At 41.3% G+C, this 27,791-nt stretch overlaps 1 protein-coding gene across 1 annotated transcript in view; it reads left to right on the top strand.

Annotated features, from left to right (window-relative positions):
* Positions 1–27,791, top strand: part of stard8 (StAR-related lipid transfer (START) domain containing 8) — a 197,728-nt gene that overhangs the window by 12,128 nt on the left and 157,809 nt on the right. The window contains exons 2-3 of the mRNA XM_048544637.2: positions 17,927–18,038; positions 23,866–24,563. Coding sequence (XP_048400594.2) covers positions 24,003–24,563 — 561 coding nt within the window. The 5' untranslated portion in view covers positions 17,927–18,038; positions 23,866–24,002. The remainder of the gene's footprint in view (positions 1–17,926; positions 18,039–23,865; positions 24,564–27,791) is intronic.

Below are 27,791 nucleotides of genomic sequence, written 5' to 3' on the forward strand. Positions count from 1 at the left end.
TCTAGGGCTTGTTGGCCATGGGAGGGGAGCTTGTGATACAGTTCAAACAGGTTGATACTTGGTTCATTTTTCCTTTTTAAACTTTCCTGATATGTCTTAAAGGACTGAGTTCTGGAGCAGCACATGGGCTGCGGGCCTGGTGCAGTGTGGGGAAGAGGCCCTGGAGCAGCAAGCCCTGGATGGAGACCAATGTAAGGGAACAACCTTGTCTCAAAACTCTGTAATGTTAGCCCCTTAACCTTCTCCTCTTTTTAACTTGTTTTCAATTCTGTAATTGAGCAACTACATCTATTCCTCTGCCGCATCCAGGAGTTATTAGGTACTTGTACCTAAGATGTTGCCATGAGAAGGCAGACATTGTACAAGTTTTTCACAGTACTCCTACAATGCAGTACATGCGACAATGAAAAGGATATTGCATATTGTAATGATATTGTCTTGAAATGTGTGTGAAATAAGAAAATCCTTTCCTGTTAACTTTGTACTTATCTTAATTCATGATCTTTATGGCACTTTCATTAGATTAAAAACAAGTTGCACAACTTCAGGACATTCCAATGCTCTTTTAGAGCCACTGAAATTGTTGTTTTGCAAACAACTAATGCAGTCAATTTGTCCCCATCAGATAATCTGCAGGCTGTGTTAAGTAAGAGATAAAGGTTATTTAAGACACTGGAAGAATTTTTGACTGTTCATTCCTTTAATGCTGTACTGAGATGCCGATATAGATTGCATGCTCAAGTACTGCAGTGGGGCTTGAACTGCTAATTCAGAGTCTGTTCCCATTGAGTCATGGCCAACGATCAACAACAGGGAAGCTGCTTGTGAGGATCTGCTTCAGTTTGCAAAATTATAGTTGGAAACAATTTTAGAAATAGTTTACCATCACTTTCAAAATTTGTTGGGTCCTATTTTCTCTGTGGGGCTTAAGACTCTGACATGAGGGTCCAGTAGAGGTTAGAAGCATGCACTGGAGAACAGTCATGGAGCTATGGTTTTCCTCAAGTCCAAAAATTCATGGCTCAAAGCTGGACTTGCTATTAAATTAAGGTGGTGGATGACTGCAGCTGAAGCCAAATAGGCTTTTGGGGAGGACTTTGAAGTCCACTTAAGCACAGGCCACTACTCAGCTACCTGGCGGCTACCCCTCCAGCAACTGGCCTGCTCCTTGTTGCCTCCTAGAGGCTGACTAAATCCTGTGGGCCTTGACAATGGCTTTAACTAGGTTTTTTAAAAGTCTTAAGCAGCCATTACACGTCCCACTTTGGGGAATATGGGCAAGGGGTGGATGACAACCAAAAGTAGGCACATCGGCTGTGGGTGGAAATTAGGAACAGCAAGGGAGTAGTCACCTCGTTAGGGGTTTACTACAGGCCCCCCAATAGCAGCAGGGAGATTGAAGAAAGCATAGGTCGACAGATTTTGGAAAAGTGTGCACGCAGTAGGGTTGTTGTAATGGGTGACTTTAACTTTCCTAATATTGATTGGAACCTCCTTAGAGCAGAAGATTTGAATGGAGCTGTTTTTGTAAGGTGTGTTCAGGAGGGTTTCCTAACGCAGTACGTTGACAGGCCGACGAGGGGAGAGGCCATTCTAGACTTGGTGCTCGGAAACGAGCCGGGGCAGGTATCAGATCTTGTGGTGGGAGAGCATTTTGGTGATAGTGACCATAACTGCCTCACATTCTACATAGCTATGGAGAAGGAGAGGATTAGGCAGAATGGGAGGATATTTAATTGGGGAAGAGGAAACTATGATGCGATTAGACATGAGTTAGGAAGCATGGACTGGGAGCAGTTGTTCCATGGTAAGGGAACTATCGACATGTGGAGACGGTTTAAGGAACAGTTGTTGGGAGTGATGAGTAAATATGTCCCTCTGAGACAGGCAAGAAGGGGTAAGATTAGGGAACCTTGGATGACGAGAGCGGTGGAGCTTCTAGTGAAAAGGAAGAAGGTAGCTTACATAAGGTGGAGGAAGCTAGGGTCAAGTTCAGCTAGAGAGGATTACATGCAGGCAAGGAAGGAGCTCAAAAATGGTCTGAGGAGAGCCAGGAGGGGGCACGAGAAAGGCTTGGCAGAAGGAATCCGGGAAAACACAAAGGCATTTTACACTTACGTGAGGAATAAGAGAATGGTCAAAGAAAGAGTAGGGCCGATCAGGGATAGCATAGGGAACTTGTGTGTGGAGCCTGAGGAGGTAGGGGAAGCCCTAAATGAGTTTTTTGCTTCTGTCTTTACGAAAGAAACGAACTTTGTAGTGAATGAAACCTTTGAAGAGCAGGTGTGCATGCTGGAATGGATAGAGATAGACGAAGCTGATGTGCTGAAAATTTTGTCAAACATTAAGATTGACAAGTCGCCAGGCCCAGATCAGATTTGTCCTCGGCTGCTTTGGGAAGCGAGAAATGCAATTGCTTCGCCACTTGCGAAGATCTTTGCATCCTCGCTCTCCACTGGAGTCGTACCTGAGGACTGGAGAGAGGCAAATGTAATTCCTCTCTTCAAGAAAGGAAATAGGGAAATCCCCGGCAATTATAGACCGGTAAGTCTCACGTCTGTCGTCTGCAAGGTGTTAGAAAGGATTCTGAGGGATAAGATTTATGACCATCTGGAAGAGCATGGCTTGATCAAATACAGTCAACACGGCTTTGTGAGGGGTAGGTCATGCCTTACAAACCTTATTGAGTTTTTTGAGGATGTGACTAGAAAAGTTGATGAGGGTCGAGCTGTGGATGTGGTGTATATGGACTTCAGTAAGGCATTTGATAAGGTTCCCCATGGTAGGCTCATTCAGAAGGTCAGGAGGAATGGGATACAGGGGAACTTAGCGGCTTGGATACAGAATTGGCTGGCCAACAGAAGACAGCGAGTGGTAGTAGAAGGAAAATATTCTGCCTGGAAGTCAGTGGTGAGTGGAGTTCCACAGGGCTCTGTCCTTGGGCCTCTACTGTTTGTAATTTTTATTAATGACTTGGACGAGGGGATTGAAGGATGGGTCAGCAAGTTTGCAGACGACACAAAGGTCGGAGGTGTCGTTGACAGTGTAGAGGGCTGTTGTAGGCTGCAGCGGGACATTGACAGGATGCAGAGATGGGCTGAGAGGTGGCAGATGGAGTTCAACCTGGATAAATGCGAGGTGATGCATTTTGGAAGGTCGAATTTGAAAGCTGAGTACAGGATTAAGGATAGGATTCTTGGCAGCGTGGAGGAACAGAGGGATCTTGGTGTGCAGATACATAGATCCCTTAAAATGGCCACCCAAGTGGACAGGGTTGTTAAGAAAGCATATGGTGTTTTGGCTTTCATTAACAGGGGGATTGAGTTTAAGAGTCGTGACATCTTGTTGCAGCTCTATAAAACTTTGGTTAGACCGCACTTGGAATACTGCATCCAGTTCTGGGCGCCCTATTATAGGAAAGATGTGGATGCTTTGGAGAGGGTTCAGAGGAAGTTTACCAGGATGCTGCCTGGACTGGAGGGCTTATCTTATGAAGAGAGGTTGACTGAGCTCGGTCTCTTTTCATTGGAGAAAAGGAGGAGGAGAGGGGACCTAATTGAGGTATACAAGATAATGAGAGGCATAGATAGAGTCGATAGCCAGAGACTATTTCCCAGGGCAGAAATGGCTAGCACGAGGGGTCATAGTTTTAAGCTGTTTGGAGGAAAGTATAGAGGGGATGTCAGAGGCAGGTTCTTTACGCAGAGAGTTGTGGGAGCATGGAATGCGTTGCCAGCAGCTGTTGTGGAAGCAAGGTCATTGGGGTCATTTAAGAGACTGCTGGACATGTATATGGTCACAGAAATTTGAGGGTGCAGACATGAGGATCAATGGTCGGCACAACATTGTGGGCTGAAGGGCCTGTTCTGTGCTGTACTGTTCTATGTTCTATGTTCTAAGATGGAATTGTATAGAACCTGTTGCTGAGTTCACACCCACAACAGCCTAAAAATTCAAACAGGATATGCATTTCTAGCATATGGCACAGTCCATATCAAACTCTGTCTGATATTTACAGATCCTTGGGATATTAGAATGGGAGGCCTTTATTCAACAGCCTTTCCCCATTGAGCTTTTATTGACTCAAGCTTTCGTGTGTAACTCAGAAGGACCTTGGAATGTGCCAATTTGTAACAATCAGTACAGCATTTTGTGCTGGCTGACCATCAAATCTTAGACAGATCAAGTTGACGCTCCTCCAATAAAACTTGATGTTTATATTAGCGTGTATCTCTGGGAACAGTCTGTTGAGCACAGAGTCCAGTGTTATTAAACTGCATGGGATAAACTTTGACAAAAAAGTTATCATTTTCCAGACCTTCATTGCAAAGACACGTTGCAAAGAGAGGTGGACAGCAATCTCTTTTCCCATTGCAGCTGCCTCAAAGGCAACATGCTGGGAGAATCCTTTTCTTCAAAAATATATTTTATTCTTTCTTTATAGGTGTAATGGTGCTAATGGAAGTTGGTTGCAAATACTTATGCAAACTGAAAATATTCTCACTTCTTTCTTAATTTTAGACTTCGGGCTGCCAAAAGTAGCTTCTGGCTTTCTCTTTCACTCTAATAATGCCACAGTGACCTTTGTGTAGTTGATTTAACCATGTTTCTTTAGCTATGGTGGAATGATAACCTTCATTCACCATTGGAGAGATCTTACTTGTATAGATAGTTCTAGCTTCCATGTGACATATGGCTTTAGTTTGGGGTTGTTCCTGTGATCTCTCCAAGGAGTACTCTGTCCATCAGTTTTGATAGTAGTGCATTATTTCCAATGTGACTATCCTGCCATTACGGAAGTGTTCACTACTTGTTTTAAGTAAGGGCTGTTTATAAATGACTGATTTACCAAGGCGAATCCAGAGGGCACATAAGCATTACCATGTAAGTTGGATTGCTGATACTTAATTGTAAATGTATGAACTGATAGTAACAAAATTTTCCTCTGCATGCGGCTTGCTGTTGAGAAGATATCCCTATATGAAACCGAAGTATTACAGTCTGTGGTCTGTTAGTCAGGTAAATTCCTGGCCATACAGGTTTTGGTGGCATCATCTGACGCCAGAGTGATTCCTAAAGCCTATTGCTCTGTCTGTGCACAGTTCATTTTCCGATAATACTCAGGAACAAAGGCATAAGCATATCTGCTTCGATTTTGTTAGCTTGAACAAAATGGTGGAATCTGTGCAAGGAGTTCCAGCTATTTGTATTTTTGTCATACAGTCCCATACAGCCATAACTCCCTGCTTTTGTTTTAAAAGGGAAGGGCCTTCAGAGTGGAGCACGTGGCAAGTTTCTTCTGCACTTTTCACATCTCTTGGGTGAATTCCTTTTGATTTTTCTTTTCTTCACTGAACGTAGATGTTTTGGTACAGTCATGGTGTCTTTTGATTTCTTCTTTTTGTATTGAAGTGTCTCTGGGATCTGCTGTGGGCACTATGGTTCTGTGTTTTCCCAATGGACCTTGAAGCAGTTTTAATCCTTATTGCTAGTTCTCATCTTGTGATATGAGTCAAGAAGGACTGGGGGCTGAAGTGTTTAACAACAGCAGCAGTTTTATTATGCAGGTGTTCTCTTTGCAGAAATCCATGTTAAAATAAGCTGTTTTCCCCAAAATGGCCAATGATGTCATGTGATCAGGCTGTTACAGTGATGGTCCACCCCACTTACTAAACACAAAAATCCCCTTCTATTTTCACCTTGGTTAAATGTAATAGTTTAAACTGACACTGAGATTCCCTTCCTTTATAGATACATTTCTCAGTTCAAGGTTATTTATGTTTTAAAAGGAGTAATTTTCATTAGGCTTTCTTGGGTTAAGGCAAGTGTGTGTTTATTAGTCACTGAAATGTAAGGAAAATCAATAAAATGCAATGTCAATACACAGTAGAAATGAGCAAACGCGTAACAGAAAAAAGATATACAAATCAATCTTTGGCTTGCCAGTGATATGTTGATGGTGAAATGTGTTGGCCGTTACATTGGGTGGTTTCAGATCTGCTGCCTCTGGAATGTGGTTGTTTTTTCTTATTCAGCAGTGGCTTTGTGGATTGGCAATTTGCTTTCAACAGTTAGTGAAGCAGAGACTTCTTCCTGTACTCTTAAGTTCAGAGATGCTCAGTAGATGTTCCTGTCCGAGCTTTGCAGCACATATTGCTCCTGCAGATATAGAACACCAGAGAAGCACACTGTGATATCAGTTGCCTTTTTTACTCCTTTTGTGTATTCCTGGAAGAGGAAAACACAAGCATACCTTTATCCTGGAGCTGGTTTTACCTTGAGTACACATCATGTCCACAGCCTGAGATATAACTTACAGGATGTGGTTATCTTCTGAGGTGCTAATCAACCTCCAATATGTCTACAGGTACAGGAGATTACAATTCAGAGTTTACATTGCACCAATCTCTTTAAGGTGTTTCTGTATGAAGTTCTTTGATACAGTCTAAATGCAACATTCCACGGGTCTCTCTTGAGACAGCATTATAATTCCTACAGAATGTTTTCAGACAGTTGCTGAATTACATTCTCAGCATTTGCACTCTGGTCAACCTTGGTTTATTAGTACATTCTTAAAATAATGAAGAAAAATAGCCTGTCTTACTTAAAATTTCAATGCTTCTGTGAGTGATGATCTGTTATTGTGACACTATTAAGTATCTATGATCTGTCCTAGGCTTCCAGTTCTTTTTTATTTAAAAAATGATCATTCTTTAAAGGAAAGCCTAAACAGCAGAGGTCAGTAAGCTATTCAACTGTTTGTGATATGAGAACCAAACTTGAACAAACACAAAGTTTCTGGAAAAGCTCAGCCGGTCTGGCAGCATCTTCACAAATGCTGAGCTTTTCCAGCAACTTTGCTTTTGTTCCTGATTTACAGCATCCACAGTTCTTTCACTTTTTGTATAGAACCAAACTTGATTCTGATTTCAAAGCAAGTGTCCATGAAAAGGGTTTAGGATTATGGATTCTGGTTCACTTTTATCCTCCTTCGCTCAGGTCAGGATGTAAATGCTGCTTGTAGTGCTTCACTAGCCCCATAACTGGGTCAGTCAACTAGGTGTAACCATTAATGAAATGCAACCTTCTGGGTTGCACACTTACTGAGGGACCTATCAGGGAAGTTCCAGAAAGGCAAAGTAGTGAATAGGTATGCAATATAACAAAGTAAATTTGTGTCTTTCACTATTAAGAAGTGAAGGGTACTCAGCAGTGGGCATACATCTACCATGCAGAGTTAAACAAACATTATTATTATTACATGGCTCATCCTTAAAGATTTCCTCTGCCTGGTTGATACTTTGTGTCTATAATGCTGAAAAAGATTTTTATTTAATAACTTCCACCTCACTGAGGAGTCCTTAGGTCAATCTGTATTCAACAAACTGCTTTGAAAACTCTGCTCACATTTTGTCAGTTTTGGCGAATTTACCTCAGCAATCCACAAAATTCTAAAATGATCCATAACACTTTTTAAAAAAGAAATCTCCTAATCTCTCAACATTTATAGAAATCGCAGGATCTGGACTGGAATCTGTATCATTACCAGAAACCTGTCAGTTCTTACTTGGGTATCCCCAATATCCATGCAAGGTTTTGTTAAATTCCATCCAATAGTTGTTGGGGTATTTTTTACCATAAACAGGACAGCAACAGGTGCAACACATTATCTCCACCCAACTTCAAATAGTGGAGATAATCAGATTTCTAATGAATGTTTGTTTATTATATTATAGGTCACGAAGCATTACAGAAAGGATGCTGATAAGTAGAGGTGTGCTGCTAGTGACAAAATCACAAACAGTGTACTTTCATAGAGCACTTGTTACAGTGCAGAGGATATCCTATGTAAAATATTTTAGTACGAATGCTGTTGGTTTTGCTTTGTTAAATAAAGCATTCAACTTGGTACATGCACAATCTGGCATTCTATTGAGCCACAGACTCAAGTAGGTCTCAGATTTGGTCTTTAGATTGAACTGAATTATTTGATTTTCACCGCAGTAGGACTGGAGTTATAACAATTTGTTCTAACAACGGAGCTGACATGAGCTAAAATTCCTAATCATCATTGTTGTTCACTGAAATCTTTTAGAACCTGAGTAGTTCTCATGTGTAGTGAAATTTGGATGGTGTCATGGTCAACCCCATAGCGGGCTTCTGTTGACAATATAAGTAGGTCAGGCAGAATGGAAGAATATTCCTGCTATTCATTAAATACTACTCTGGTAAGCAGACAGGCATTCTGTTTAACATTTCATTCCAAAAGACTGCATCCCTGGTAGTTCAGTGCTCCTTCAGCACTGTATTTAGGTATCAATCAAGATTCTGGCCTGGATTTCAACAGCCTGTGGGTTTCTGAAAGTGGAATCACCCCATCTGTTTTAGTGGCTGGGCCAATTTAGATCAGAGCCAGTTTCCACACAGTTGCTGCAGTGGGATACATTAGCATAAGGCTAGTCACTTGTGAGTCACAGCAATGTTGGGAACCTCAGGCTAGCTGTGCCCGCTTATCCCTGGCTCTCATCTGACCCTCTCTTTTTAAAGTTATAGACACAATTTGGTTGTCTTTGAGAAAGAAACCAAACTATTTTTGTAAATTATTTAGGAACCTAATCTGCTTAGTGGCATCCACATGAACCCTACAGAGGCTGATATCTCTCATCATACTAGACATACCAGCTGCTCTACATTCATTAAATCTTGTAGATTAAGCATCGGAATGGATGGCTTGGGAAAAGAAATTCATAGCTCTAGGTTATTGTTTTTCCTTTATTCGTTAACAGGATGTGGGCATCGCTGGCTTGCCAGCACTTATTGCCCATCCCTAATTGCCTTGAGAGCAGTTCACAGTGCTGAAAGTCTGGAGTCACGTATTAGCTAGACCAGGCGAGGATGGGAGTTTCCTTCCCTGAAGGACATTAGTGAGCCAGATGGGTTTTTCCTGACAATGGATTCATGGTCATCATTAGATTCTTAATTCCAGATATTTTATTGATTTCAAATTCCACCATCTGCTGAGGCAGGATTTGAACCTGGATCCCCAGGATGTTATCTTGGCTTCTGGATTAACAGCCCAGCAATAATACCACGAGGACATGACTCCCCCTTCCAGTACCCCATTTAGTAATGCCAGCATGTAACTGATTCACTTGGGCAAAACTTTTGGATTTTATTTCTCTGGGATTGTTGACCTCAGTCAGTAAATATGAAGGCACTCCAACTTCCTTCAATACTCCTGGCCTATCTGTCAGTAAATACACGTGAGGAGGACTGGAACTAGAAAAATCTGTTTTTCTGCTTTCCAGCACCTCCACATAATATGTGGAGAGTTACTGGGTCTGATTTTAAATGATGCCCAGCCGTTGAAATAACTTTTAGCTGAGATTAAGGTGAAGGGATCAGCTGCTTCTCTGCCTCTTCACAAAGTGATGTAGTGGAATGGCAGTAGCAAGATGGTTTGTGCACTCTAGTGGAGTTAGAACAGCAAGACTGTGGAATTAATTATTTCCAGTTTAAAAGGACTTACAGTTGAAAAAGATTACTATCTTGTGTAACTTTAATCTCTCATTCAACTGAAGTCCAACTTTCCTGGAAGTTGGATTTATGTTTCAGGAAGACAACCAAAAACAAATGCCTGACCTCTTCCAGTTGTACAGAAACCTTCCAAATCCTAAAAGTTAATTGCTTTTTGAAAATTTGAATTGCTTTATAACTGCAGAGTGAATCAGAAAGATCTTCAGAGGTCAGAATCAACAGAAAATTAACTCCATAGATCAATATGTTCCTTAGAAGCACATGTCTTAACCTGACTGCGCAGTTCAATCGAAGGTATGGGGTAAAAATATCTGATCGTATACTTAAGTGTGATTGCAACTATTGCATTAGAGTCGATCACCTTCAGTGGGACTTTGATCAAATTATAGTGCTTGGTACGTACAATGTAAATATAAGAGAATATTTTGAGTTGCAATGCTTAGGCACTACCCACTTTGCACTTGCATATTTATGGAAGTATCTGATGTTACCCAAAGTTTCGCAATCGTGTTTGCTAGTTATTTATGGTGAGCCAGTTGTCTCTAATGAGCATGAAATCACATTATTGAGATGACGGTGCAGAGGACTGGGTGTGGAAGCCCTGCAAAGTCACCACTTGCAGATGGCAAGGTTCACTGCACCCAAAATTCTAACTCTGATCTTCTCTTCAGATGCTGCCAATTCTTTTTTGGTTTTTAATTTGCTATGACTTTCTTTGCTGTATTTGCATTTATTCATTTTGCTCGGAATCATAATATCTGTGATCCAAAGTCTTTGGTTTCCACATAGCCTAAAAATCCAATGTTGTGAAATACCACTATTCTACTGCAAAAAGATAAAGGAGTTGGCATTTTGCCCTATGGGAAGCCATGTGGAGTGAGTAGGAGGAGATGATACAACAGATTTACATGGCATTCAATATCCAGAGAAACTGGAAGCAAATTAATATGCTTGGCAGCCTCAGAAAATTTGCCCAGTTAAGGCTACCCAACATTTCTCTAGAACATCTATAAAATGGACACTCTCTACATAAAGTTTTGTTTTTACTTATTGCTCTGTAACTGAGGCTGCATGCAACACAGAATATTACTTCAAGCAAATGCCAGTGCTGACACACTTCTAAACTACCACTTAAAATTTGCACTATTGTTGCAATAACATTTGTAAAACAACATCCCAGCAGTAAAATTTCTACCAAAATCTAAGTATACGATATTGGTTTAATTACTCACTTTGTCCCAACTGTGGCTGGAGGATTGCATTGTGGTTCTGGTCCCATTAATCCACAGGTCAACACTAGGCTCGAAACGTTAGCTTGGTCTCACTCCATAGATGCTGTCTGACACGCTGTGGTCTCCAGCATTTGTTGTTTTAAATACAAAATAAAAATGCTTTTCCCAGCTACCACAATGACTAAGTAAATACCTTAGCTATATCAGGTTTTAAATGATAAAATCGATCGACAAGGTTTCTTAATAAACAAAATAATAAATCTTATTCAGTAGAGATGCCACAGTTGATTATCAAAAACAGTCAGTAATATAAAATTATAAATGCTTATTCTTCTAATTATCCCCAAAGCACATGGACAAACTCTTCAGAGAAGAACAAAAGAATTTCCTGCAGACATTGGCTTTTTGGGGGGGAAAAAACTTTGGCCATTGGTAATTCTTAAGGGCAAAAATTCAAATACAGCGAGTAGCTTATTTGGTTCATCATTGCTGCTCACTACTTTTTCACTGAATGATGTACAAATGTTGGAATTAAACAGTATAGACAAGAACGTACTCAGTTTTGATTCTTAGCCTGTGTTGAACTAATTGATCACAGATGAATTGAGTATGACTATTAATCTGAGTATGGAGACGAAATCTGAGAACAGGTTCACATTCCTGATTTCTGCCCAGTGACAACTGTTGGGGGTTGCAGTTGTGGATAATGGTTGAAGCTCAATTATTACACAGTTATGTGTCAACCATTGGGCAGCAGTCTGTGCTTGAATACCAGTATCTAAATTTGAGTGAACAGCTTTCAGGGGATTAAAGGAATGAAGAATATTTTTATTTTTGTGATATTTCAATCAGAGGGCTGTTGCACTTAGTCTCAAAGAAAATTCTCCATCATTACCAGCCCTGGTACTAATTGTGGAGGTGGTTCTCAGAGTGGGATAGACTTTAGCATGGGGGGAGGTCAGGTTTCCTCATCAGATAATGCTTTCTCAGCACATTACATATAAATGGGTAAATTTTATGGGTGGGTGGTTAGGAAATTCTCCAGTGCTTTCAATGCCATATTTAAAAAATAACCTGGGCAACACTTCACTCTCTGCAAACCAGGGGTACCACTTGACCTCTGCTCATCACCCTAGGCACTCTTGGAGATGTCTAAAATCAGGCAAAAAGTGGCACTTTGTTTTAGTGACACCTTGCTGGATGTTCTTCAGAAAGCTGCTCATGAGAGGAAGGTGGATCTCTTCCCTACAATTATAGCAGGAGGCAATCCTGCCTAACAAGAACATCTATCAGAGGTGGCTGTTGAAGTCGGCATCCGTTGGTAGCTCGAGAGAACCTGGCTGCAGGGCTGCAAGCAGGCAGATGTATACTGCACTCCTCCAGAGTTTGTGTTACTTGCAACATGACTGTGGGTTAGCTTCACAAAGTAGCTACTGCACAGGACTACTTACGGAAGGTTGGGTGCCAGGCTTGTGTAATTAATGTCTGTCACTTCATTGCAACTTTCAATGTAGCGTAACCAATATATCAGTAGTACTGCCTGGGTTCACACTTAAAACATAGAAGGAGCTCCAACACTCAGCAGCTCATGCACACTGGCTTTTCATTGTCACTAAGAGAAGGTACACAACGCTTTTCACCAAAGACTTGCATTGGATACAGATACAACTGCAAATGATGGCCTTTTGAGTTGATCAGTCTTTTGAGTTCAGCCCTGCTTGCTTGCCTTGGTCAGGTTTGCAGATATTAATCAGTGTAGCTGCCTCCCTTGGGCAGGCTAGCTGGCTCAGTAAGGAATCACCCCTTACTTTATCAATGACAAGAGGTAGTAGGAACTGCCGATGCTGGGGTCTGAGATAACAAGGTGTGGAGCTGGAGGAACACAGCAGGCCAGGCAGCATCAGAGGAGCAGGAAAGCTGATGTTTTGGGTCAGGACCCTTCTTCAGAAAATCGGGTTCAGACCTGAAAAGTCAGCTTTCCTTCTCCCCTGATGCTGCCTGGCCTGCTGTGTCCATCCACTTCCGAACCTTTTTATCCCTTTATCAATGACAAGCCAGATGGTACATGATCTCTCTTGAGCTGATCAACTTGGAGAGATTTCACTCCTAAGATTGGCAAAATTTATGCAAAGAAACAGCTTGCTTATGAAGGAATCAAGTAACTGAAGAGGTTTGCAATTACTGGGGCTTGGAGGAAGATGTCTACTCATCGGGTCTATCTCTCATATATATCACTTACTCAGCTTTGGGAATATGCTGGGCTGTGGTGTGAATGAGTATTCATGAAATGCCCATGAATGTAAAGTAAGTTGCCGATGATAAAGGTGAGGAAAGCCAAACCTCCTGGAAGATTGTGAGAACTAATAGATAAACTTAAACTTTAAGCTGTCGTCAGGAAACTGAATATTTGCCTCCCACTCAGTTAAGTTCCCCACACCCCTGCCCTCCCTTCCAAAAGCTCTAGATGAGCTCTGAAATTTCTGACTAATGTTTCATGTTTAGTTTTAAATATAAACTTAAAATTGACACATTTTGGTTGGATTTTCTCACTTAATTCACTTTTATATTTGTTTTAGAAGTGCTTATCATGACGCACTCCCATCAGCAGGGTGAAAATAATTACACTTTGTGCTCATTTTGCCATAAGATGTTTAAAAACTCAAAAGCACAACAAATAATTGTGAAAAACATATTATACTGGGAAAAGGAACAGTGATTTTCCACAGACAGTGGGGAAAAAAACCCAAATATCATTGCATTCCTACACTGTCAAAGTAGGCCGTTCAGCCGACATGGCCTCTGCAAAGAGCATCACACTCTATCCCTGTACTTCTCGTGACTAATCACACTCCTGAAAGCTACGGACAATTTAGTGTGCCCAATTCACCTAAGCTGCACATCTTTGGACTGTGGGAGGGAACTGGAGCACCAGGAGGAAGCCCACACAGACACTGGGAGAACATGTAAACTCCACACAGATGGCCACCCAAGGGTGGAATTGAACTTGGATCCCAGGCACAGTGAGGTAGCAGTGCTAACCACTGAGCCACCGTGCCACATTTGGTGGCATTTATTTAGTTAGGAGGCTCAAAGAATCACAGTTTTTCTTCAAGCACTGCTATAAAGCTTTATTGTCTATTGGAAATATTGTAACAAGCAGATTGAGCATTGCCCTAATGAATGGCATCTCTAATGTGGAACCTTCTCAGTACTGCCTTGAAGTAAGTATCAGCCAAGATTATGGATGGGGCTCAGACACAAGGTTGTGATCTGGTCATAACTGAGTTTTCTCGGCTGCAGCTGTATTTGTGAATACTTTGGCTGCACAATCTGACAGAATAATGGACAGTACGCTTCAATAGTGGAATCTCATGCCTTGTGTATGGAATATTTGGAGGCAGGGTGCACTTAATTAGACAGGAGGAAGGTTGAAGCGTTTTGCAGGGGACCTCCATCTCCTTGCCACCTCCAGAATATTTAAACCCATGGTAGGAAGGCCTTTGGCATTCCCACCCTGCTGCTAATTGAGCTTCTACATAGCAAATTATGGCTATTTTAAAGACCTCATCATGTCACTGCTGGCAATTCCACCAATGGTGGATTGGGAACTCACTATGTAGGCAATATACCAAGCAAACTCTACTTGCAGGCACATGGTTGGGGGGTGGTGGGGGGTGGGGGGTGCTCCCATGTTCAAAGGCACTCAATGCCAGATCAAGGGACCCGGTTTCAGAATTGAGAGTGTCCACTGAAAAAACTCTTTTCCTGACTGCTGACATCCCTCAACTGGAAGCCCTGACTTCTGTCTATGACCCAGACCTGCCATCATCTACCTCTGATATGGGATCCAGCAATGATCTGAGATCTTGGATAGTAGCAGGCACTCACCCCCTGATGATGCGGATGTTTAACAGAGAGGCTGGCAGTTCTGAGTGGGTGGGATCTCTGCCCCTGGTGTCTTTGATCCTCAGAAGATCTACTGCTGCTCTCTCGAGTACCAGGAGCGCACATGATGTTGCAGGACTTCCAAAAAGAGAGATGTTGGGGCAGTCCCACCAGTAGTTGAAATGATACCTATTGCCTGCACAAGATTACATCTCCTGTAAATGTCAATAAGGCCAGCAAGCCATGGATACCCCAGTGCTGACATAGCAACAGCAAGGAAGGATGTTGGACACCTGCAACACTCAAGTAACTCTGTAGTTAGGGCAAATGGGATGGGGAAAGGAAGCGACTGACTCTGGGGACCTGGGTTTGAACTCCACCACGGCAGCTCGTAGAATTTGAATTCAACAAACATCTAGAGTAAATGATAACCATGAAACCATTGTTCACATTTGATTCACTAATGTCCTTTAGGGAAGGAAACTGCCATCCTTACCTGGTCTGACCTAAACATGACTCCAGATTCAAAGCAATGTGGTTGACTCTTAAAATGTCGTCTGGGCAGTTAGGGATGAGCAATAAATGCTGGCCTAGCCAACAACACTTTCACCTTGTCAATGAATTTAAAATAATGCACAATGCTCATCACTATTTAACATGTCTCAGGCACTGAATTAGTCCATGTCCAACATCCAGAGGGGACCACCATTGACCAGAATCTGAACTGGATTGGCCTTCTAAATACTCCAGTTACGACAGCAGGTCAGAGACTATGTATCCTGTATTGAGTAACTTATCTCTTGACCCTCACGCACCCCCCCCCCCGCAAAAAAAGAAAGCCTGGCCATAATCCACAAGGCACAGGTCAGGAGTATGAAGGAATAATCTCCCCTTTTTCATTGAACAAGCTCTAACAACACTCAAATAACTAGATGCCATCCAGGACAATATAGCCCACTTGATTGGTACTCCACACTCCCTTCACCATTGATGCATTATTTACCATCTTAAAGATGGAAACAACAATCCATTAAGTCTCCTTCAAGAGTACCTTTTGATCTCTATCAATTAGAAGGACAGAGCCAGCATGGGAACATCACCACTTGCAAGCTATCTTTCAAACCACACTTTATTCTCACTTAATACGTTCGGCTCTTTAAGTCTTGTCTGACATTTGATAAGACATGGCCGATCTGATTGTGGTTTTTCCTTTCTTCCCCATAATGCTTGAATCCTTGTTTGTCACAGTTCAATGACCCAGTCTCCACTTTCTGGAGAAGAGGTTTCAAGAGATTATTGAAACTCTGAGAGAAAAAAACTCCTCATCCCATCTTAAAGGGGAAACCTTTAACTCTTAACCTTTCTCTTCATGATTCTTGTGTCCCCTACTGAGGATATATCCTCTCACTATTCATTCTATCGAATTCTCTCAGGATCTTACATAAGAAGATCACCTCAGATTCTTTTATATTTCAATCTACTTCGAAAGTGGATGCAAATGGGTTTAATTTTAACATTGTTGTCTTTGTGTGCTCTTTGCTAATTACCTGGGTGTTAAAGTTCCTGTTTTTGCTCATTGTCGTGAAAATGTTGAAACCATTTGTAATCATGCAGCTTGTTTTTTCTTCGACATTTAGAGGTATCTGGAAAATAAAACAGATGTTTAGGAAATATGTTTTTTGGTGAAAGACAATGTTATGTTTATAAGAGGAAGCTTATTGTTTGGTATCATTTGAACTTTGGGCCAAAGTCGCAATAGTATTTTGAAGTTGTGTACATTCTCAAGGTGCTAAGATGGTCGGTCTGTTCATTACAAGCTCCATTGCTCATGTTGGGTTCATTTTAGGACCTGGTTAAAATTATTTTAACCAGATGTCCATACACTGGGACAAAGAAGGCCTCCAATTCGACTGGGACAACATAACCATCCTGGGACAAGCCAACTGAAGATGTGCATGGGAATTTCTAACGGCCTGGTACTCAATCCTGAACTCTGTTAACAAACGCGGGGAAATAGAGCCCTACGAAGCAGAGCCACAAAATGAGGCCTACCACCCCATCAAGCCAGGCCAAATAAATAACAAGCGTGACAGACCAACAATGCTTCATTGGAAGCGCACTAATGATGCTACCTAGTAAGGTGACGAAATGTCTGCAAACCAACCCACTAGCTCGGCAAACAAGTCAACAACCCCATCTACAACCTGAACCACAAGCCTTCTGAAAAAACTTTAAAATTATTTTAAATTTGGTTATCATTGTGCTATTCTCTTCTAAGAGATGTTTCTTGTTTGCCTTGGTCTACTGATATTCCATTATTTTTCCAAATGGAGCTGATGAAAACATTGTGAAAAGAAAAACAAATTGCTGCTATATTTCATGTAGTGCAGCACATCAGTGATATGCAGAGTACATCCTGCTATCTCTGATCATATCTGTGAGTAGAAACTAGATGCAAGATAGTAAGGCAAAACATGCCTTCATATGTGGTCCCTAACCTTTGATCTTTTGGCAATCTGAAATATTTTCATTTAAAGTTGAAGAGCATTTGATAGAAGCCTACAGCTTTGTACAATTTTTGATATGATGTTGTGCAAAGTAGTGCAAGCAGTTTAGTATTTGGAAAGAAAGAAAGAAAAAATAGAGTCTAAGGTATTAAACTGTTTTGAAAATTAGTCTACAAATCTTGACAATTGATTAAGAAGACATTTTGTCAAATTGTACATCTTGCGTTCATCAGGCCGAAGGGCCTGTTTCCACACTGTAGGGAATCTAATCTAATCTAATCAGGACAAACACAAAAATCCCACATTTCAAAGAGAATAGCTTACACTGAATGTGAAGTGGGTGCTGGAAACAAAAAATGCTGGAAATCACAGTTGGTCAGGCAGCATCCATGGAGAGAAAGTAGGATAATGTTTTGAGTCAGTTGGGTGTTGATAAGGTGACAAGTGGACTCTGATTGCTCAAGGTTTTGTCTTGGAGAATGCTCCAGGGAACAGTTATCAGTGCTTTATAAATGCATTTAAAAATTTCCATGCTGACCCTGAACCATGATCTTCTGGCATCCGGGAAAGGTCTGATCCAGAGGCTGCTGCATTATGGAGGTACCACCTGTTACTTTAGAAGGTTTGTTTTGGTCTCCTTTGATAGCTTCAATATCTAAGACATAGAAGTTAATCTTTTTCAGTGGCATAATATGAGCAGCATTGTACATTTTATGGCCCACTTGTTATTCATTTCCATTTCTTTATTCCTTTATTCGTTCACAGGATGAAGGCGTCATTGGCTAGGCAGATTTATTGCCTATCCCTAATTGCCCAGAGGACAGTTAAGAGTCAGCCACATTGCTGTGGGTCTGTAGTCACAAGTGGGCCAGACCAGGTAAGGTTGGCAGTTTCCTTCCCTAAAGGGCATTAGTGAACCAGGGGGGTTTTTCCAACAATTGATAATGGATTCATGGTCATCCATTGAAGTTAGTGGAGCTGAATATCAGGCAGGTATAATGGGGGATGGATGTTACTGCCCAATTTGAGCTACTGTCAAGATGAATTTTCAACCCAATGTTTTCTCCAATCCGTCTTCATGTTTCAGACTAGTGTCAAAATGCAATCTGGTGTGATTGTTATGAAGTTTGTTAGTGCTTGAAATTTCTTTTTTTTGAGAAAATGTATGTAATCCCAATCCCATTCCATCCCCCATTGTCAGCTTCAGTGTTTGTATATTATCCAAAGGAAATTGCGGAAATGGTATCCAGGTTTACTTAGTTTGGTCACTGTCTGAGCCTTAACCACAACATTTGCAACTTTTGTGTCCAAACTGACCCATCTAAACTTCTAACGTTATACTATTGCCATCAACACAATTGCTTAATCTACCTCCATAACATCACCTGTTTTCAACTTGTTTTAGTTTATCCCCTGTTTGAGCCCTCATCTACGGCTTTGTTAGCTCCAGGCTCAATTGTTTTGATGCTGCTCTCACAGGTCTCCTGTATCCTAACGTGTTCTGTTTATGCATCACTGCTGTGTACAATTACCAATACTGGTTGCCAATCTGGTGATGTTTCAATTTCAAAATCTCATCTTTGTTTTAAGATCCTTCCATGGTCTCACCACTCCTTACCTTTGTAACCTTCTCCAACTAGAAATCTCCATAATCTCTTCATTCTTTCAATTTTGGCTTGTTTTGCATCTCTGATTTTTGTCATTGCTGCCTTGACAGTAGTTCTTTCACTTCCTTTGCTCCTAAACTCTTATATCCCTTAAGCCGTATATGTCTCTCTTTTTCTTTAGGCTTTTACTCTAAAACCTACTTTGCTGATGAAACCTTTGGTCCTTTGTTCTAATATCTTCTTCCGTGGCCTGGTATCAAAGTTTATTGAAAATGCTTCTGTATTGTTCTTTTGGGCATTTTACAACATTAAAGGCATTGCATTGTATTTAATACTGGTTGTTGGCATTATTACTCCTGCCATCAGAAATGCAGAGTTCAATTTCCCAAAGGCCCTGAGATTAGCATTAATTTTAAGGACAATGCTGGGGCAAATTTATCACTTTCAACACATGCTCTGCGTGACCTCAAAATATTTACAGTTTTTTTGTTTTGATTTTCACCCTTCCCTTCCTGAAAGTACCAACATTTGCCAAGTTGCAGCTCCTGATTTTTGTTTATTTCTTCAATCTGTATCAATCAACAGACCACTTATTCTTCACGTACTAACTTATTCAGTGAATGTTGGTAAGCCATTTATTTATGAATGATACCATACCATAGCCCAATCTGCTGGCTTTCAACGCAAACACAAGGTCAGAAGACTTCAGATAGTGATCAATAATAGAGCCTTGCTTGATGCTTTCTTCTTTAGCCCAGAACCAAAGAAAGAGCGAGTAAGAACTGCCAATGCTGGAGTCAGAGAGAACACAGTATGGAGCTGAAGGAACATAGCAGGCCAGGCAGCATCAGAGAAGCAGGAAAGTTGACGTTTTGGGTCAGGACCCAAAGACTGATCTTTTGTAACGCTTCATCATCTTCTCAGAATTTCCCAAAATATTTTACAATCAAAATTATTTTTGCAGTATCTGCAAATGCAACAAGCAGATTGAACATTGAATTAACCTACAAATGAATGAATGTTTGAAAGACCAGATAGTGTAATTGCACTTTTACTATTTGAAAGAGGAACAATGGCTAGGAAACCAGGAGGATGTTCTGCATTACTTCAAATCATGCTATGGTCTCCTTTGTACCCACTTCTGTAGGCAAACAGAAGATGGCAAGAAAAGATGTTATTAGTCACATCTACTACTTAGCACTCCTTAATGGTCATTTTTATGAAATAAACAAATATTTGTTCCATCCAGAACAGGGTTGTCCAAATCTTTTGGGTGGAGGGAGGGGAGATATGGGACACATTTAAATTTTTTCCATACTTGGGATGCAGGTGAGCAAATTTCTGAAAGGTATGTTTTGGCACAAAGGCAAATGTGAATTCAAAACACAGTTCAAAAGCAATTAATTGATAATTTAATGAAATGCATAATTGATAAAAATGATCATTACAAGAGTTGAATATTAGAGCTAACTAATAAAACTTCCTATTTTGCCATCTTGGTGAAGAAGCAAACCTGTAGCAAGAGAGACAGACGAGGCTCCATGTCTTGATACAAAGGAAAAGGGTGCAAATCGGGATCAAACTAAGTTTAGTTCAACTAATGGTGACATTACTTTTGCCTTGGGTGGTGTAGAGGTCACCTCTCTGAACTTGGCCTCGGTGGCACTTGCACAGAACTGGGGATCAGCCTCAGATTTGCTTCGCCTCACTTGCTTTGTGGACAGGTCTTTGGAGATGACGATAAAAGGGAGGAGGGAAAGGTGGGTGTGCTTTTCGTGCAATTAATCTCAGAATGGCACACTCACTTTTTCAGTCCCTCTGCCACACTTGCATCAGTCCCAAACCTACTTCATTCAGACACACACAAACTCACACACTCTCATACTCTCACTCTCACACATCCTTTCTCTCACTCTCTAACTCTCACTCCAATTTATCTGTTGGATAGACCCAAAATAACAGAAAACACAGACCAGGTTTCTGTACTTAACAAGTGCTACTAATATGTCAAATGAATAGATTTTAGCCATAGGTAAACAGCTATGAACTACCGACACATAACACTAGTTATAACTCTACACCCCTTACAACATCCTCCACTCCCTACATACAGGCAAAAGAAGACTTTTTTTGTGAGAAAGGAAAGAAGCATTAGGGAAGCAGTTCAATGGCCCCAGACCACAGGATTCACTGAGACAATGCTTCAGCTTTTGAGGATTTTTTTTGTATTTCAATCTCTTTACTCCAGCTCTTTTCACTTATTTGTAGGTGACACAGTTGGCAGCAAAAGTCTAACTGCAAAACCTTTTAGTTAATGGTTAAAGGCCAGACCTTCCAGAAACTAGTCAAGAAAATATATAGGCTTTCTTCAAGTTTAGGTATTTTATCGGAGTGAAAAGTACACCATCTGTTCTTTTCAGCAGGGTATTGTGAATTGGTATAGCACTTGTGGATTGGAAGGCAGGGTGTTAGAATTTGTTTGCAAAATGATGGGGTGAAGAGTGCGTGGTCCCTTTAAAAGATGTGTTTTTTAAGGCTGGGGATCAAAACAAAAGACTGCTGCAGCAGCAGCTGCACAGAGAGTTCTTAAAATTGAAACATTGTATCAAAAGGCTCTACTGTTAGCAGGTAAATCAGCATTTTTACTGAGACAACAGGTTTTTGAATTTAGCCAATAAATTTAAACCAGGCCCTAAATACCAAAGCCAAATTAAATTTAAACCTGATGGTTTTGACAACTTTGGACAATTCCTATTGTAAGAAACTAATAGGCCATCAAGGGTATAAAAGAAGAAGGCATTTGAAAATCAGTGTGAGAGCAAACTGCCATCTGTCAAGAGAACAGCTCTCAACAGCCATCAGTTCTAAAGAAAGGGAAAATCACTGGCTGTCACAGAAATCTCTAAGTTGTCATAGTGAGCCCTATTTAAACAAAGGTACTATGGCACTCTTAGCTAATATTCCTGATAAAAATTTGATGGAGGACTGTGGAGAGACTATAGAGAGTTCTGGAAGACTTAGCCTTGTAACTTTGAGAGACTAAGTTTTAATATTTTTAAATTAATTTTGTTTATATACATGGTACTTGTATCTATTAGAACAACATACCATTAGAATTTTGTTTTAGTTGGAAATAGTTAGCAGTTAAGGTGGAATTCTTCAGTTTGTTAGTAGTTCTGTTAATTGTTAACTATAAGAGTTAGATAAATTGTTACTTGTTGATTTGTAGAGTGACTGTCAGAAGTTCATTTTATTTCATCTCCTTTAAAACAGATTGTGATGCGAGAGGCGGGTTATACCACTTTTTCACATTTCTTTTAACAGATTACAAGGTGAGGTGAGCTTCTCTGGGGGCTTCTGTTTTAATTATCAGAGAGGTTTGACTACTCCTTTGTAATGAGTCCGACAGCTTCTGCCAGTATTGTTCATACCCACAAGCTGTTCAGCTACTCAGTGACCAGTCAAGCCAAGCTGTTGACTGACTGATGGCCTTTATCATCCACAACTGATCACAACTTCACAAGCCACTCCACAGCCCGACTGAATCTTACTGTACACAGATGTCCATCTATAAACAGCTTCCCCACTGCTAGATCAAAACAACAGTTTAAACATGAATTAGAATGAGGTTCAGCAACTCACTTTTTAAAACTGCAGCTAATTTTTCTACAACTTTGGTTTTAAAAATAGCCCTTTTTCCCATTCACCCTATGATCAGAAGTACAGGAAACTACAAAGGTATGGTCTTTACAACATAACAAAGACACATACTCAAACACAGACTGTCTCTCTCTTTTGAACTCTCTCTCTGATGCTATCCCACACACGTACTCTCTCTCTCTCTCTCACTCTTTTTCCCACTGTCACATATTCTCTCTCTCATGCTCAATCTCACATTCTTTATAACACTCCCACTCATAGACAGCCTCTCTTCCACATACAAACAGACATATCTCTCTTACACTAAAACAAAAAGATACCCAGCAGGCCTGGCAGCATCTGTGGAAAGAAATAACAGACTTCTTGCCCAATTCCACATTGTGTTTTTTTCTCTCTTTCTTTCACGCAGTTACACTCATTTTTTTCTCTTTTACAGACACACAATTCTCACTTTCTCTTCACACTCTCCACACACACTTTAACTCTTTCATACACAAACTCTCTTTCATACACATAAAACCTTTTATACATGCGCTTTCTTACACACATACCTCATCGATCTCTCTCAGATATAAACACCTCCTTTCTTCCCTCTTGCCTCTCACCCCTATCTCTTACATTCTCTCTTTCACACACATTCACATTTTTTTCTTTTTATGTCTTACTGACAAACTCACACCTTGCCCTTCACAAACTAGCCCCTCTCACACACATACATATGCAGACTGACACACATCCTGTGTTTCTTTCTCTCACAGACACATATACTCACTCTCTCATACACAAACATATATTTTCTCTCCCACATTCTCAGTACTCTCACTCTCAGACATGCACACCATCTCTTTCTTTCTCTTTACCTCTCTCAGAGACACTCTCTTTTACATACACCCTCTCTTTTGAAGTCACTCACACATATATTCTCTGTCTCTCCCTCTCTCTCTCTCTCTCTCACACACACAGACATGCACACTCTCCGATACATATACACGTACCCTGTCTCTCACTCTCGCTCAAAGATTCTCTATCACACTTTCAAATATTCTCAATCTCACTCTGTCACATGTATGAATGCACACACCCCCTCTCCCTCTCACAGCCACATACCCACATCCTTCCCGTCTCACTTACTCGCACAGTCTCTCATACGTGTGTCAGAGAGAGTCTATGGTGTCAGTATGAGAGTGATAGTATATGTGTGTTATGTGTGCGAGAGAGTCTGTGTTGGCTCCTTTCAAAGAAACAACACTTCTGGTTCCTTTGAAATAAATCAAACCAAAAATATTCCAGATGATGAGATTCTGTCTGTAAAAATGACTAATAAGACTTTCTATTCAGTTTTGTCATTCATAGAGCATGAGTTGGCCAGCTGAATGTGTCCTTTTTAACAACTTGAAAGGATATATTTTAGAATTAAAAATATTGTTTTTTCAACAGGCTTGCTGAGAGGCTGCAAGAAGAATACTTTCTAAGGGAAAAATAAGTCTTGAGATCTGAATTCATTTGAATTGGCAGAAGATCCACAGTTAATTCAAAACAAACTCTGAAGACAGAATTAAAATACAAGTAAAGACATGGCTCACCAGGTCACATCACCAGCATTGGCCCCACCTGAGAAAACTACCACTGTTGATTTTCCCATTGAATACGTTGACCAAAACTATACTCACACTTCTGTGCTTCCCAGAGGAAGGAGCTTGAGCGATATGACTGTGAAAGATGGTTGTGACTTCACATTGAGTCAACAGGAGTCTCTGTCTTCTCAAGAGTTGAGGCCCAAACCAGAAACTGTACAGAGACGATATTTTAAAGTTGTTAAACATACGCCAAGTGTCATTTGCTTCTCCAGAAATTGTTTTATGTCCCTGAACAACAATGATACTGATGAGGAGCTGTATGTTGTTGAGACACATCCAAGTTTGACTGAAGAAGTGTTTCAGATAAAGCAAAAGGATCTAAGCAACATACACATCAAGGAAAACCCAATGATTGTGACAGACATTTTGGGTGGAAATGTTTCAGAAGTTCTTGGACAGCAACATAACTTGGAAGACAGAATTTCAAGGTCACAGAGCTGCCCTGACAACTTCAAGGACCAAAGGCATGACAATGAGGATAATAATAATTCTAGCCTGGTAACATCTCATCAATTCTTTTAATCTTGATATTTTTATGTTCATTAGTTTAAGTACACTTTAACTGAACCTTTTTTAAAATATGTTTTGTCATTTAATATCAGTGCTGAGTTTTCTTAAGTGGCATAGAACAGGGTCTGGTAGCAGAGTTATGTTCCTGTTGTAAATATTCTGGGTCACAAAGAAGGTATGTAGGATAAGAATCCAGAACGAATCACAAAACATGGTTCATATTCTTACATGGGAGAGTAAGCTAGTCATTCATAAAATAATTTGGGCTGAGTTTTAGCAAAAATTGGTTAAGAGTCAATCTTAGGGAATGTCTTGAAGGGTTTCTCCCCATGAGCTGCAGCAGGTTATCTCAGTTTCACACTGCTGTGTCCCTTACATATACACTATGCCTCTAAAATGCCACACTTGAATTTTTGTGCACTAACCAGTTATAGATTTATCTGCCACTGCTGGGACCTTCCTAGATTTCAGCCGCCTTATAATATTTAAACCTCAGCTGACCACTAGGTTAATCGCTGCCAAACATTACTGTCTCTTCACCATTCATGTACTGGGAGGGAAATAAAAAGAACAACTTTTAATGGCACACAACTATCACAGCTGATACTTCATTGGCAAACAGAACTGCATATTCCATAAACGTACTGCGATTTTACTTCAGCATCTTTCTGATCGATGTTAATTGTAACAGCAGCTACAAGAATCAAGCTACAGCTGCTACTTAGTCTTCATGCTGTTCGATGTTGGAACACTGGCTGAAGTAGTGCTACTCTTTCCCTAATGATCAGCATCGCATGACATTGTGTCATTGTTCGAGGTAGGAGGATCACACGTTGGACAGGCTTCAGCAGTTGAAATTGTTTTTGCTGTTGTTCAACAGAAGTGGACAAAGGACAAAAAATTTTAAAACTGCTGCATTGTTTCTGGTGACAGGCACTGCTTGCCTTTCAAGCAGCCACAAATTTACAGTCAGTGAGAGATCACTGCAACCAGTTCTCACCGATTAGAAATTGGTATCATTTAAGTCCTGTCTGGCTTCTTGTGTCCAATACTGAACTGCTGTGAAGATGATGTTCATTTTGTGCAATGTCCTCCTCTCTGTCTCCTCAGAAGACTGCTGTGGTTCTTTTCAATCTCAATCGCATCCTCACATGGCTGGACAGGCACCTAGCTCAAACTTGGACCAAGCAGCATCTTAAGGCTCCTCACTTGTTCTTACAGCACTAGGTCAACACAGTGGCTCAGTGGTTGGCACTGCTGCCCCGTGGTACTAAGGATTTGGGTTCGATTCTAACCTTGGGTGACTGTTTGTGTGTCGAGCTTGCACAGGGTTACAAGAAGAACAAAGAACAAAGAAACCTACAGCACAGGAACAGGCCCTTCGGCCCTCCAAGCCTGCGCCGATCGAGATCCTCTGTCTAAGCTGTCATCTATTTTCTAAGGGTCCGTGTCCATTTGCTCCCCGCCCATCCACGTACCTGTCCAGATACATCTTAAAAGACGCGAACGTGTCTGCGTCTACCACCTCCGCTGGCAACGCGTTCCAGGCACTCACCACCCTCTGCCAATGCAATTGTCAGGGCTCTGATTAGTCACATCTCGGGGGTAATTACCAAATTCAGTCAGAGGTCTGAAGTCCAGGGGGCTCATCCATCGATCATTCTGCTGAGTGCAAGGGCAGCCTGTAGGGGCAATAGGAAGGGATCACTGATAGGGTTTGGGGAATCAGGCCTTGGGAAGGGGGAGATGGTAAAGTGGAAGCATTTCCAGAAGTGGGAGATGGACAGCGATGTGAGGAAGGTTGGGGGGGGGGGGTGCATATTCAAGGTGAATGGCGGGTATGCGGAACAGTCTTGTGATATCATCCAAGAAGCATTTTGGCTAATAGTTACAGGTCAAGCGAGAGGAAATCAGTTCTGTACCTCTGTGCTATCTCTGTGATCAAGAACAAAAACAAAGTTGCTGGAAAAGCTCACCAGGTCTGCCAGCATCTGTGAGGGAAAGAACTCTCAGTGACCATGGACTGTCTTTGTGTATTGCAGCTACAGGTGATCGTTTTCAGGTCACCCACAATTCCATCTGCTTTCGAGAAATGACTGTGATTAATCTGCAATGCCCAATGACATGGTCACGATTGCTTGTGACCAGGATTTCTATCCCACACAGTTGACAGTGCATGTATTTCATGTGTATGAGGGTGGAAGGCAACGCAAGTTATACTTGGCAGAGTGAGTTGTAGGGTCAGCTTGGTGGTCAAAGGCATCCCCAAGACTTTGTATTGCTTTGTCCTAGCATACCCTGTCAACTCCAATTCTAAGTTTCCACGCATTCACACTCAATCCTTTTCATGTACGAATTTATCTCCCAACATTTGCTTCCGAGCTCTGGCATTGCAGCTCAGTTCTGCCTACCAACTATCATCTTGTCACAGCCACACGGAGTAATTAGCGCTGTTCTTTCTCAGCGCCAGGGACCCACGTTCGATTCCAGCCTCGGGCGATGGGGGCTGCGTGGAGCTTGTATGTTCTCCCAGCGGGTTTCCTCCGGGTGCTCTAGTTTCATCCCACAGTCCAAAGATGTGCGGGTGAGGTGGATTGGCCGTGTTAAGTTGACTTGTTATGTCCAGGGATGCGCGGGATAGGGTGAAGGGAGGGATGCTGTTAGGACGGTCAGTCCAGACTCGATGGGCTGAATGGCCTCTTCCCACACCGTGGGGATTCTATAACAGATGGTGCTGCAGCTACTGCCTGTGGAATGTTGGAGGTGCCTGTGTGGCCCCGCATGAGCAAGTGGCAGGTAACTGCTCAGACTTTTTTTTGCCGTGGTGACATGATCCAATTTCCCTCAGCGCCTGGGAGAATCGGTGATTGTGTGTAAATTAGTTCGAGGTTAGGCGCTAATACAATGTAAACGTACGCAGATAGGGTCTCCTCACTGCTCACTAACAAGCTTCTCATCTCATTGTTCAAGTCTCAAGGACAAAATCATTTTTTTTTCACAATGTTGAGTTCCTCATTTTTCTGATATAAACATGTATTGCCATTGCCCACATTGTGCAGGGGCTGTGAAAATACCGCCCTCTTTTTCAGATGAGATTTGAGCACCTTCACAGCCAAGGTGAAAGTAACTAAAATATACAATGAAGAAGACTGTTGAAACCTACACGTAATCTAACTGAGATAATGGGAACTGCAGATGCTGGAGAATCCAAGATAA

This window comes from Stegostoma tigrinum, chromosome 15, assembly GCF_030684315.1.
Source record: "Stegostoma tigrinum isolate sSteTig4 chromosome 15, sSteTig4.hap1, whole genome shotgun sequence".
Classification (NCBI taxonomy): Eukaryota; Metazoa; Chordata; class Chondrichthyes; order Orectolobiformes; family Stegostomatidae; genus Stegostoma; species Stegostoma tigrinum.